The following is a 13,277-nucleotide window of genomic DNA, read 5'->3' as shown; positions in this document are numbered from 1 at the left end:
TGTTTTGAGTAGGTCTGTTTTCTCCTCTTTGGATAGCATAAAGTTGTTGTATATGTTGAGAGTGTGACATCCAATCCATTTCATGCAGAAGTTGCAGAACCTAATGAACACAATATGTTGAAAAGACGTTTCAACCAATTTTGCTTGTTGAGAAGAGATCCCCTTTTTGATGTAGCTTGAAAAAAAACTTAAAGGGGAAACCTGCAATTGCAACTTCCAGTTTTAGACTTTTAAATTAATGATATATAATCATTACCTGGGGTGGCAGGTAGCCTAGTGGTTAGAGCATTGGGCCAGAATCCCTGTGCTGACCAGGTAAAAATATGTTGTTCTTCCCCTGAACAAGGCAGTTAACCAACTGTTCCCCAGTAGGCCATCATTGTAAATAAGAATTTGTTCTTCACTGACTTGCCTAGTTAAATAAAGGTAAAACATTTAAAAATATATACCCATTGATTATTGAATAGAACAAGTCTCATGACAAGTCTCATGACCTTAGGTCAATTGTCGTAACCCACACAAACTGAAAATATAAACTCTAAACAATGTAATTTGAAACAAAAGCTGTATAGCCTCAACTTAGTTAATTCTATAATTTTGACGTCATGGATGGTCAGCCCTTGCATCCATAGCTCTTGTCTATGAATTTGAGAGTGGTTGCATTTGGTTACAGTGGTTACAGCAGGACGGTCACTGTTATTGTTAGAACTGCAGATTCACCCTTTTATCGTAAACAAGTTGTCATTTTCCCAATAGAAAATTAATCAAAATATAAAAAGGTCTATTAACTTGTGAAACAAACAAAGTTCAGTATGAACTTCAAGTGGGCCACAAATGGACTACCCGGACACAAGGTAGTGTCGGAATTTCCGGTGACGTCATTGCGTCTCAATATCCATAATGAATCTGCAGCTGACTGGAGAGCAACAATAACAAGAGAAGCTCCGCGATAAAAACGAGTTATTGTCTCGTCTCTGACACCTTTGCCAGCATTCTGTCACCAACGCCCTTGGCGAATTAACTCTGGCCTCCGCTTCCTCCGACTCGGAAACCGGCGGAGTGTCGCCGCCACCGCGGAAGAAATACCGAGCTTCGGTGGTGGAGGGAGCAGGGGAGCTTGGGGCTGCAATTGGGTCAGCGGCCCTGTCTACAGTTGTGGGGATTTTAACTTTTCCCAATTCACCCGTTGCTCCTGTCATTCGATTAAATCCGCATAGTGTAGCCCACATCTACATTAATAACATGCAGGCCAACGGGGCAGGACAGGGTCAAGATTTGGAGCTGTCCTGCCTAAACAACAGTGCGCAAAACGGAGAGCCGTCCTCCGCCGGGGGAGCTCACACTAACGTTAATGGACTATCCACAACAAACAATGGGAACTCTGTCAGTAACAACGTCGGTATCCCAGCCCCAGCAGCATCCAACAACGCCGTGTCTTCGGATGCAAACTCCGTGAAAAAGAAGAAGCGTCTCTCTCAGTCAGAGGAAGATGTCATTAGACTTATAGGGCAACATTTACACGATTTAGGACTTAAGTAAGTAACGTTCGCTAACTTCCTAGCTAGCTGTCAGCTGATGCTAAATCGTGTCCTTCATAATAAGCGCGAATAAAGCAAGTCGTCATGTTGACAGCGACTAGTTCGGTGAGATAAACAGAGTTTTGTAGAGGTCACATTGAATACAGCACGGGTCCTTTAGAAAATTGATGAAGGGAGAAAGATGGCCCACTATTGCACAGTTTAGCTGGTCTTGGTAGGACGCTGTCTACCGTTAACTGTTACTTTGGGGTCCAGAAATGGGACTTCATGAAATGACAAGAACATGGGAGTTTTCTCGTTACGTAGCCTAACACTTCCCTAATCATCAGCCATATGCAGACTTTTTATATATATACAGTATATAGGACCAAAAAAAGCCAATGCCGATTTATGTATGTATGTGTGTATATATATATATATGTATGTATGTATGTGTGTGTGTGTGTGTGTATGTAATAATGACAATTACAACAATACTGAATGAGCAATGAACACTTATTTTAACTTAATATAATACACAAGATCAATTTAGTCTCCAATAAAAAATGAAACATGTTAAAGTTGGTTTAAATTATGCAAAGACAGTGTTGGAGAAGAAAGTAAAAGTGCAATATGTGCCATGTAAAAAGCTAGCTTCTAAGTTCCTTGCTCAGAACATGAGAACATATGACAGCTGCTGGTTTCTTTTAACATGACTATTCAATATTCCCAGTTAAGATGATTTAGGTTGTAGTTATTATAGGACTATTTCTCTCTATACCATTTGTATTTCATAAAACTTTGACTATTGGATGTTCTTATAGACACTATAGTATTGCCAGCCTAATCTCGGGAGTTGATAGGCTTGAAGTCATAAACAGTGCTGTGATTCAAGTATTGCGAAGAGCTGCTGGCAAATGTAGGAAAGTGCTGTTTGAATGAATGCTTATGAGCCTGCTGCTGCCTACCACTGCCCAGTCAGACTGCTCTATCAAATATCAAATCATAGACTTAATTCTAATATAATAAACACACAGAAATGCGAGCCTTAGGTCATTAATATGGTCAAATCTGGAGACTATCATTTCGAAAACAAAATGTTTATTCTTTCAGTGAAATATGGAACGTTCTGTATTTTATCGAACGGGTGGCAACCCTAAGTCTAAATATTGCTGTTACATTGCACAACCTTCAATGTTAGGTCATAATTATGTAAAATTCTGGCAAATTAATTATGGTCTTTGTTGGGAGGAAATGGTCTTCACACAGTTCGCAACGAGCCAGGCGACCCAACTGCTGCATATACCGACTCTGCTTACACTGAACGCAAGAGAAGTGACACAATTTCAGGCACCGCATTGATTATATGCAATGCAGGACAAGCTAGTTAAACTGGTAATATCATCAACCATGTGTAGTTAACTAGTGATTATGTTTCGATTGATTGTTTTTTATAAGATATGTTTAATGCTAGCTAGCAACATACCATGGCTCCTTGCTGCCTGTACTCGCGTAACAGGTGGTCAGCCTGCCACGCAGTCTCCTTGTGGATTGCAATATAATCGGCCATAATCGGCGTCCAAAAATGCAGATTACTGATTGTTATGAAAACTTGAAATCGGCCCTAATTAATCGCCCATTCCGGTGAATCGGTCGACATCTAATATATATATATATATATATATATACATTTTTTTAAGTGTATTTAAAAAATATGCTAACAATAACATTACTCTTGCGAGTTGCCTAGACCATGGAAACTGGAAAATCTTTTCCAGAATACATTGAGAATGTTTGGTTTCTTGATAGTATTTGCATGTCAGTCAAGCCACAAGATCACGTGAAATCGATCTGTTTTCATGAAGAATTTTGAAAATTGAACGGTCATCATATTTGCCTCCAACTTTAAAGATATGTCTACATATTTGATACAGCACAAGTCTAATTGTTTAGGACTTTGGCAAGTCATTGATGAAGATACAATGATCACCCTATCAGGCATTGTGATATTGTACTTGACCAAGTAATAAGTTAGTAGACATGATTCAAATGAATTATTTATTTATTGTTGAATTCCTCTACATAAAATAATGCTATTTGACATTTGAAAATACTTTGTATTTTTCCTTTGCACATGCTTCCCCTTTCCCTCTCATCTACAGTCAGACAGTGGACCTGTTGATGCAGGAGTCTGGCTGCAGACTGGAGCATTCCTCTGCCACGAAGTTCTGCAACCATGTGGTGGAAGGAGAGTGGGACAAGGTGATGAAACCATTTGATATGTTTTTATTTTTTAAGTCATCTAACTTTAGAGGTACACAAAACATCTATTCTACATGTTGACTTATTTTATTCATTCCTCTCAAACGTTTTAAACAACAATTTTGCTTATTATGTTGAAATGTACAGTAGTTAGAAAAATCGAAAATAACCCGTGTCTATTTTTGGGTTTTGAATATAGGCTGAAAGTGACCTGAGTGAGCTGAAAGCATTGATGCATTCTCCAAGTGCTATTGTGGTAAGCCCAACAGTGTTACAGTTAGTGCTGAGTGATTGTTGCGTTTTGAGGTCGGTTTTGGTTCGATTATATATAAAATAAAATAATCACTGTTTTCAATGATTGTTTTTAACATTAAATGCACTATGTATTAAGTGGGTTGAATGCTGTAACAACATAGAGATGAAAAAAATAAAAGTCCCATGATGGTAAGGACTGCCCATTACTGCTTATCACTTATTAACCATAATCTATTCACATTTAATAAAATATTTCAGTTTTTCTGTATGTTACATTTGTTTTAGGCCTATTTGATGGCAATTATTTAATTCAACGTCATCTCTGTAGAGCTGATGCTTATGCTGTCTGACAAAATCACTATTTTAGTGGTTCTTCGCAGTAAATAAAGCATACTTTTATGACTGCTGAATACCAACTACCAATCTTAGATGATGTATTTTCAGGTATCGATACCTCACGAAGCAACTGCTCTCTATCCCTCTTGATTGCACGTTCTCTCTCTCGTTTGTCATTGTAGGTAATTACCATGTGTTCTGCACAAAACTATGTAGAATATTGGCCTGTTGGAAACTCCCTACTACATTGCGCAGTTCGGGCTTGATCTGATTTATCTCTAGAGAAACTGTGCATTGCGCTCACAGAAAAAACCTGAATTCAAATAATTGAACTGACATCTTTCAATTAGTTGTTTAAAAAGCAAAAAATGACCAACATTTTGGTTAATCACTCAGCACTAGCTACAGTTGAATGCGGACAAGAGTAAAAGAGTAGGATGTGTAGGCTACATTTTCCTCACAGACAACCGTTTTGATATGTTTTAAGATGCATGTGCTTAACTCATAATGCACTCATATTTGTACATGTCCTTTCCTCCCCCGCCCGTCTTATTTTCTCCTCTATAGCGGATGAAGTTCCTGCTCCTGCAACAGAAGTATCTGGAGTATCTGGAGGATGCCAAGGTCCTGGAGGCATTGCAGGTCCTGAGAGCTGAGCTCACTCCCCTCAAGTACAACACAGAGCGTATCCACATCCTGAGCGGGTAGCTACCTCTGATCACAGTCCTAATGCCCTACCCCACCCTAAAGGAATAGCCTAGATCACAGAGCTAAGCCTCTTTTGAAATTGAAACCGCTGTCACTTGTAGTTCCCTTTAAAAATGGAGTTGGTCCATTGCAATGTGTGACAACTAACTATTCCATCAGTGAGGAGTGTTTGTGTTGGAGTACAGCCAATCCTCGTTCAGTATGGTCGATGGTATGGGATTTGATTATAGACACATTTTTGACTCCACTTTGAATTTTAGCTGATTTTGACTGAATAATGGGAGTCCCTGTCTGTCTTCGCGGTGCTGGGGATGAGTCCTGCAGGGCAGCCTAATGCTGATGACATCTATTTCCAAGGTACTTGATGTGCAGCCATGCAGAGGACCTGAGAGCAAAGGCAGAGTGGGAGGGTAAAGGCACTGCCTCCCGCACTAAACTCCTGGACAAGTTACAGAGTGAGTGCCATCTTACACGCACACGTACACACCCACATATACACACCCACACATACACATCTCACACACACACATACCACATCCTCACATACAACATCCTCACATTCAGCCTACCCCCCAGTTTTGTTTAAGATGAGTACACCTTTATTATCAAATGAATTCCTCTTGTTGCGTTCTGAGAATATAAAATATACTTATTCATGTCACTGAGGGAGAGAGGGAAATGTATAACGTATACATTCTGTCCGGATATGTTATTGTTAGCCATCAGGGATCCTATGGGAGGAGAAAAGACAGTCTGGTATGAGTCGAAATGACACCCGTGAATGAGTGAGCACTTTGGGATAGAGGTCAGGTCGAATGAAGTGAGGAAGAACAGATATCACTACGGTTCTGTCTAGCAACAGAGATGCATTGGCTGTTCAGGTGTGTAGGAGGAGACTCAGCCTAGGAGAAAGGGTTAAATATCAGTGCTTGTGTGAATATGTCTTTTGTCTTATGCAGCTGTATCGGCCCAATGGGTGAATAAACTTGGTTTCAGCTTTATTAAGCGTCCGTGAGTTTTCATAGGTTCATGTGGAACCTAAAACTCCAGCTTGGACACAGATATTTTGTTCCTCTTCTTTTCTGAGTGACATTTTAAGGATAGAATCTCTTTTAAACAATTTATCTCTCTCCCTCTCTTTGTTCCCCTCATTCCAATCTTATCAAACTGTGCCTCATTCCCTCCCATCTCCTGTCCTGCAGTGTACCTGCCTCCCTCTGTGATGCTGCCTCCGCGCCGGCTGCAGACCCTGCTGAGGCAGGCTGTGGAGCTGCAGAGAGAGCGCTGCCTCTACCACAACACCAAGCTGGACAGTGGCCTGGACTCTGTGTCCCTCCTCCTGGACCACGCCTGCAGCCGGTAAGGCTCTTCATTCTATACTCTGTCTGTAGTTGTCTGTCCTTCCTGTGTTCATTCCCTTAATTTGGCCGTCAAAATTGCCTTGCCTTGGACCTCAGCTGTTGTTGTAATGGTCTTACTTCCCAGTAATATTTAGTTTTGCTTCTATTGTGGTTGTTATGTCACAAGATTGTATGTGACGATTGTATGGATTCACGCGCCATTAACTAACGTTCGTTTTCTGACGTTCACATTGTGAAGTGCTTCATTTAAACCGATGCAAAAACATTAGCGCATTGCCACTATCTGCCCTGGATTAAAAAATGTTTATTAGCTACCCACGCTAGCTGGGTAGAACGTTCAGGGTGATAAGGTCTATTCCTGGAATTAACAAAACCTTATTATCTCCTATATGTCCTCTCTCCATGACGTCTGAGTGTTGTTATCTACAGGAAACAGTTCCCTTGTTACACCCAGCAGATCCTCACCGAACACTGCAATGAAGTGTGGTTCTGCAAGTTCTCCAATGACGGCACCAAACTCGCCACGGGATCCAAAGACACCACAGTCATCGTGTGGCATGTCAACACAGTAGGAGCCTTTCTCATTACAGACGAACCATGATCATGCTGATAAGTGTATCAGGTTTTAGTAAACAGTGCATAAGAGAGGGGGGTTTCAAAGGGGTGGTGGAGGCGGGAAGATGTGAACTTTGGGGGAAATTATTAGCTGAGGTGATAACTGTGCTGCTGATTGACAGGAGAGTCACCAGTTGAAACTGATGAAGACTCTTGAGGGCCACGCCTACGGTGTCTCATACCTGGCCTGGAGCCCTGATGACACTTACTTGATTGCCTGTGGCCCCGATGACTGCTCAGAGCTGTGGCTGTGGAACGTACAGGTAACGTTGGATTGACTTTTTTATCCAGAATGCTTGTTGTTGGAAGGATCAAAAGTCCTCTACAAAGTCCTATTCCTCAATGATTGTGTTGTGGAAGTCATCTCTAATTTACCCACATCTTACTCTCACCAGGATGGAAATGGTAGTTGTTATTGTCATGTTATTACTAGGCATTAATAAAAAGGTTAAAGGTAGTTTTTTTTAAAGTCCTCCCTGCTCACTCACCCATGTCTCTTGTCATTGGCCAGACGGGTGAGTTGCGGACAAAGATGAGCCAATCACACGAGGACAGTCTGACCAGTGTGGCATGGAATCCAGACGGCAAGCGCTTCGTCACCGGAGGCCAGAGGGGCCAGTTCTACCAGTGTGTGAGTGTCTTCCATCAGGGCGTGACCTGTCTGTCCCAGCATAAGGGCAGATTGAGCTATTGTGTGTGTTGGACTAATCAGTGCATTGAGGTTGACATAACCTTATCCCCAGGATCTGGATGGTAACCTGCTGGACTCGTGGGAAGGAGTAAGGGTTCAGTGCCTGTGGTGCCTGGGTGACGCTCGGACCGTCCTGGCATCAGACACACACCAGCGTATCCGTGGTTACAACTTTGAGGACCTTACGGACAGAAACATGTAAGTTAGTCCCATCTGTTGTCATATCTAATCACCAGGCCCATCCTGTGCTTATGCAAGTTCTGTCATTTTAATTTGTCTGTTTGTGCTGCACTTCCACAGAGTCCAGGAGGACCATCCAATCATGTCTTTCACAGTTTCAAAGAACGGGAGGTTAGCTCTGCTGAATGTGGCTACTCAGGTGAGTGGTTTGGCTTTTCTTGGGGGGGGGGGTTGGTTCGGATTATGTTGAGCTGTCAGAGAGTGCACCGGTCTGTCTGTGTTGTAGGGTGTGCACCTGTGGGACCTACATGACCGGGTGCTGGTGAGGAAGTATCAGGGCGTGACACAGGGCTTCTACACCATCCACTCCTGCTTTGGAGGACACAACGAAGACTTCATCGCCAGTGGGAGTGAGGGTAAGGCCACGTCCCCTTCTAGTCGATCTCATCTGAGTCCAAATTATGCTTTGACATTACTTTCAGTACTATTTGTAAACCTGTCAGTATAACAACACTAACTCACTCACACGTCAGGGCAGTTTATTAGCTCATGCAACGGAAAACGTTTGCAAAGGAAAATGAACGTTTTTTTTTGGAAGGCCAGGTAGTCCCTCCCTGTTTCAGCCTGTTTTCTTCCATTTGTTGCCTAATGAACATGGCCCAGGAAAAGGTAGAGGAGAATATGTAACACTCGCATTGTCTGGTTTATGCTGTGTGTCCATCTACAGATCACAAAGTGTACATCTGGCACAGGCGCAGTGAGCTGCCCATCGCAGAGTTGACAGGTCATACACGTACAGTGAACTGTGTGAGCTGGAATCCTGTAGTGCCCGGTCTCCTGGCCAGCGCCTCAGACGACGGCACCGTTCGAATCTGGGGGCCCGCCCCTTTCCTTGATGTCCAGGACGCTGAGGGGCTAAACGGTACAAGATTTATTTGACTGGTCATCATACTTTAACTAGTGGTCTAGAGCCCACTTTATATCTGCCATTTTTATTTGACCTCTATTTAACTAGGCAAGTCAGTTAAGAGCAAATTCTTATTTTCAATGGCAGCCTAGGAACAGTGGGTTAACTGCCTGTTCAGGGGCAGAATGACAGATTTGTACCTCGGGGATTTGAACTTGCAACCTTTCGGTTACTTGTCCAACACTCTAACCACTAGGCTACCCTATGTTGTTAGGTTCAGTGTCTATTATTACCATAGCCTCTACACTGTAATTATGAGACAAAATGTGGTGTAAAAAGACCATTTGTAGGTTTTTAAGTCTTGTGTGGGGGTGGACCAAGAAGAAAAAGTAATATATATATGCAAATGCTCTGCTATAATGAACTCTACGTATAGCATTGTTGGGAGATTTAGAAAGCCAATAGTCAATCAATCAACAATGTAAAAAATATATTTATGTTTAACTTACAATATGTAGATCCTATAGGATTAGACGGGTTCAGATTTTATGTGAGCAGCACAGAAATCATGAGGGCGGTTTACGGCGATAGGTGGGATGGACTGAGAGTAGCTGAGGTGTGGTTTTAAAAGCTCATGTTCTATAATAGTTATGACTGACAACGCAAGGTATAAGTACTATTCTATATAGATGTAATGTATAGAAAAATATCAAATTATTTTATTCTTGCTATGTAACTACTGTAAAAATATATATATGTTTGTAAAATGTGTGTAGACTGCATGTAAAAACAAAATTTAAAAAACTGTAAAAACAAAGTTTATTTTTGTAGTCCGAAGAAGGGGATGGGCATAAATAAATGTTTAAAAAATAAACGATAAATGAAAATGCTCTTCTGTTTCTCTCTCTCCATGAAAGAATGTTGTAGCATGGACAGCTGATGGTGACCTTGGAGCAGAAGACTCTACTTCTCGAATCCAGGAGAACAACACTAGACTCTAACAAATGAAGCAGAGAAACTATTGCATTTTGACAGCTGCTTTCTGGAGGTTTGGCCCTGGGGCTGTGCTCCGGCGGCAGGTGATAACGTCACACACACACGGAGCTGTCAGAGAAATCACAGAAATTAACTGATTACCCAGCAGCCACCTTGACTGTGACATCCCACCTCCTCTTACCTGTCTCCCACCTCTTACCTGTGTGGCTCACAGTGTCTGATGTCTGCACCTCCTGTGTTCAGCCAGGCCCCATCCTCTTTTGTCTCAGAGCTAACCCCAGGACTGACACCTTTCACCTGCCTCGTTGAGAGTTTATTATTTATTATGGATAATATTATTTATTGTCATGATTAGTACGTTGATATATAGAGAGGGCTGTAGTGGTGGAGAGTGATAAGGGTATATATAGTGCTGTGAAACTATTTGCTCCCGTTCTAATTGTCTCCTTTTGCTTATTTTTGATACTGAATGCTATCAGATCTTCAACCAAAACTGAATATTAGATCAAGGGAACCTGAGTGAATAAATAACACAATCGTTACATATTTATTTTCATAAACAAAGTTGTGCAACACCCCTGTTTGAAAAATTAATTGCCCACTTACACTCAGTAGCTGGTTGTGCCACCTTGACCTAGAATGACTCGAACCAAACGTTTCCTGTCGTTGTTAATTAGTCTCATGTCGCTGTGGAGGAATTTTGGCCCACTCTTCCATGTAGAACTGCTTTAACTCAGTGACATTTGTGGGTTTTCAAGCATGAAATGCTAGTTTCAAATCCTGCCACAACATCTCAATTGGAATTAGGTCTGGACTTAGACTAGGCCATTCCAAAACTTCAAATTTGTTTCTTTTTCATGTCTTGCTGCATGGCCCAGCTGGGTTTCCGCTTCAGCTCACGGAGGGATAGCCTGACAATCTCCTGTAGAATTCTGATACAGAGCGGAATTCATGGTTTGTTCTATTAAGGCAAGTCACCCAGGTCCTGAGGCAGCAAAGCATCCCCAAACCATCACATTACCACCATCATGCTTAAGGTTTTTATTGTGGAATGCAGTGTTTGGTTTTCGTCAGGTGTTATTGGACCCATGTCTTCATAAAAGTTATACTTTTGAAAAGTCTGTCCACAGAACTATCTTCCTAGAGTCTTGAGGATAATCCAGGTACTTTGTTGGCAAACTTGAGTCAACTTTTTGGATGAGAAGGGTCCCATTATGTCCTGCAAAACCAAACACTGCATTCCACAGTAAGAAACTCATACCAACGGTCAAGCATGGTGGTGGTAGTGTGTTGGGTTGGGGATGCTTTGCTGCCTCAGGATCTAGACGACTTCCCTTAATAGAAGGAACCATGAATTCTGCTTTGTATCAGATAATTCTACAGGAGAATATCAGCCATTGGTCTATGGGCTGAAGCTGAAGAGCAGCTGGGTCATGCAGCAAGGCAATGATCCGAAACACACAATCAAGTCTACATGAAAATGGTTAAAAAGTAACAAATTTGACGTTTTGGAATGGATTAGTCAAAGTCCAGACTTAATCCCAATTGAGATGACACGAGCAGTTCATGCTTGAAACCCCCCAAAATGTTCTGCGTACAAGAGTTTGTGAAAATTCCTCCACAGCGATGTGAGACTGATCAACAACTACAGGAAGCATTTGGGTGCAGTCATTGCAGCTAAAGGTGGCACAACCAGTTATGGAGTGTAAGGGGGCAATTGCTTTTTAACACAGGGGAACACTTTGTTAATAGAGTTTTCTTGTAAACTCGGGTTCCCTTCATCTAATATTAGGTTTTGGTTGAAGATTTGATAACATTCACTATCAGAAATATGCAAAAATAGAGAAAATCACAAAGGGGGCAAATACTTTTCACAGCACTGTATATCTATGTTGTTCTTCCAACAGGAAAGGCATTTTTTATTGGTTTATTCATTGCTGCCTCTAATAAACGTCTCAACGTATATGAGATTGGTTTTCACACGCTGGAAATATTTGTTTTTTTTTATTTAACCAAACTTTTAGCAATTTTTAAATGATAGGACTTACAGGCATTTTAACTGAATCGGATGGATATAAAATCCACACATCTAAGTGAATCTTGGAGGTGCTTGTATGGTTATGATGTTTACGTTTGTTTGGTGTTTTTTTAACACAGTAAAATATCATTTTAAATTGGATGTAGCTTTGTTTCCCCGAATTGGTGGGATGGTGAGATTGATGTGCATGTTGCTTAGGCCTCTGCTGCCAGAAGAAACCATTTTGACCACCAGTGGTTCACAGCTAAATAACATTTGATTATATGGTGGCTATGCTCTTACTCTTCAGTCTCCTTGCTAGACCTAGTGAAGCACGTGCTGAGGCTAACTTTCTAATGGGAACGTTTAGGAGGTTATAGTTGTGGAGAGGTTAGGTAGTGGGGGAAGGACTTGCTTAAACTTGCTGTTTGAACTGGGTTGTATCAGCAATGAGGTTGACTGGGTTTTCCTTGACTTTGATCTCATTTATGTGTCTACCATTGTGCTGTTTTCATTTTACCTCCATTTCCCTCTTCTCTCCTTGCCTCTCACTTGTTCCCTTCTCTCCTATCCCTCGTCTTTAGCGCTTACGTTTTTGGTGTATCCACTTTTTTCTCTAGCTGTGGTGAAATTAGCATTTATTTGCTGCTTGGTTTGTTTTTCATTGTCCTGATTTGTTATGTGTTCATTACAGGCTGACATAAGTTGTTTTTTTTATGGCTTTTGTGAATTTTGTTACTATTGTTTTCTGTTTCATGTATCTCATATTCCCTCTTCAACCATTTCATTTTCTATAAGTTAATTTATTTGACCACAATTAATCATGTATGTGTAATGCATTTGTACACAAGTGTATCAGATAATTATGAACATGTACAAATTGTTCCTTTTGGACAGTCAAGCAAAATAAGCTTTTCTGATATAGTATGCGCTTTATATCTGCATATGTTATGGCATGTATAATGAGATGTGCAAGAACAGCATATAGGCTCAGCATTTAACCGCGACACAGATCTCCCCTGCCCACAGGTCATTACAGCCACCACCAGCTTGTTCTGTTACAGAAGACTGATAGATATAAAAGACACACCTCAGTACAGATCAAACAGTAAAACAATCACAGATGTGGTGTTCTAGGTTCAGCTTATGCAAGTTTTTGTTCTTTTGAGACTTACCTTATTTTGGGGCTTATTTCCCACTCCTTGCTGTAAACGCTTGGCGAGGTGAGAAGCCATCGTTAGGTTTGTTTGTTAGTGGCCAGGTTCGGAAGAATCCATTTTGCAATTAAATGTGTTATTACATAAAGTGATTGTACTGTTATGTAATGTCGTGTAGAAGATATGTATGTATATTTTCAATAAAGCATTCAGGGTTTTAAGACCGCGAGTGACGTTAATTAGCAGCTTACGAAACACAGCCACAGAAATGATTA

The 13,277-nt window shown here is 41.2% G+C and overlaps 1 protein-coding gene across 2 annotated transcripts; it reads left to right on the top strand.

Moving 5' to 3' along the window:
• The first annotated feature begins 870 nt into the window (after positions 1–870).
• On the top strand, positions 871–13,225 carry LOC112233999 (WD repeat-containing protein 26). Of its 2 annotated transcripts, none has more exons than XM_024401970.2 (14): positions 871–1,535; positions 3,680–3,779; positions 3,979–4,035; positions 4,938–5,074; positions 5,436–5,533; positions 6,281–6,437; positions 6,869–7,007; positions 7,177–7,317; positions 7,566–7,685; positions 7,798–7,943; positions 8,046–8,124; positions 8,212–8,341; positions 8,653–8,847; positions 9,760–13,225. In XM_024401970.2, the coding sequence occupies exons 1-14, from the start codon at positions 1,243–1,245 to the stop codon at positions 9,831–9,833; spliced, it is 1,866 nt and encodes a 621-aa protein (XP_024257738.1). In that variant the 5' UTR covers positions 871–1,242; the 3' UTR covers positions 9,834–13,225. The 2 variants fall into 2 exon arrangements, with proteins under 2 accessions (XP_024257738.1, XP_024257746.1); XM_024401978.2 differs by having other exon boundaries at positions 9,750–13,225.
• Positions 13,226–13,277: the final 52 nt, after the last annotated feature.

Source organism: Oncorhynchus tshawytscha, linkage group LG03 (genome assembly GCF_018296145.1).
Source record: "Oncorhynchus tshawytscha isolate Ot180627B linkage group LG03, Otsh_v2.0, whole genome shotgun sequence".
Classification (NCBI taxonomy): Eukaryota; Metazoa; Chordata; class Actinopteri; order Salmoniformes; family Salmonidae; genus Oncorhynchus; species Oncorhynchus tshawytscha.
This window is presented reverse-complemented; position numbering and strand designations above follow the sequence as displayed.

Excerpts from the sequence above, each read along its gene's own strand:
- LOC112233999 (XM_024401970.2), top strand. The coding sequence starts at position 1,243 with ATGCAGGCCAACGGGGCAGGACAGGGTCAAGATTTGGAGCTGTCCTGC. Across the intron at positions 3,780-3,978 it reads TGGAAGGAGAGTGGGACAAG|GCTGAAAGTGACCTGAGTGA; the intron begins GTGATGAAACCA and ends TTTTGAATATAG. Across the intron at positions 8,342-8,652 it reads CATCGCCAGTGGGAGTGAGG|ATCACAAAGTGTACATCTGG; the intron begins GTAAGGCCACGT and ends GTCCATCTACAG.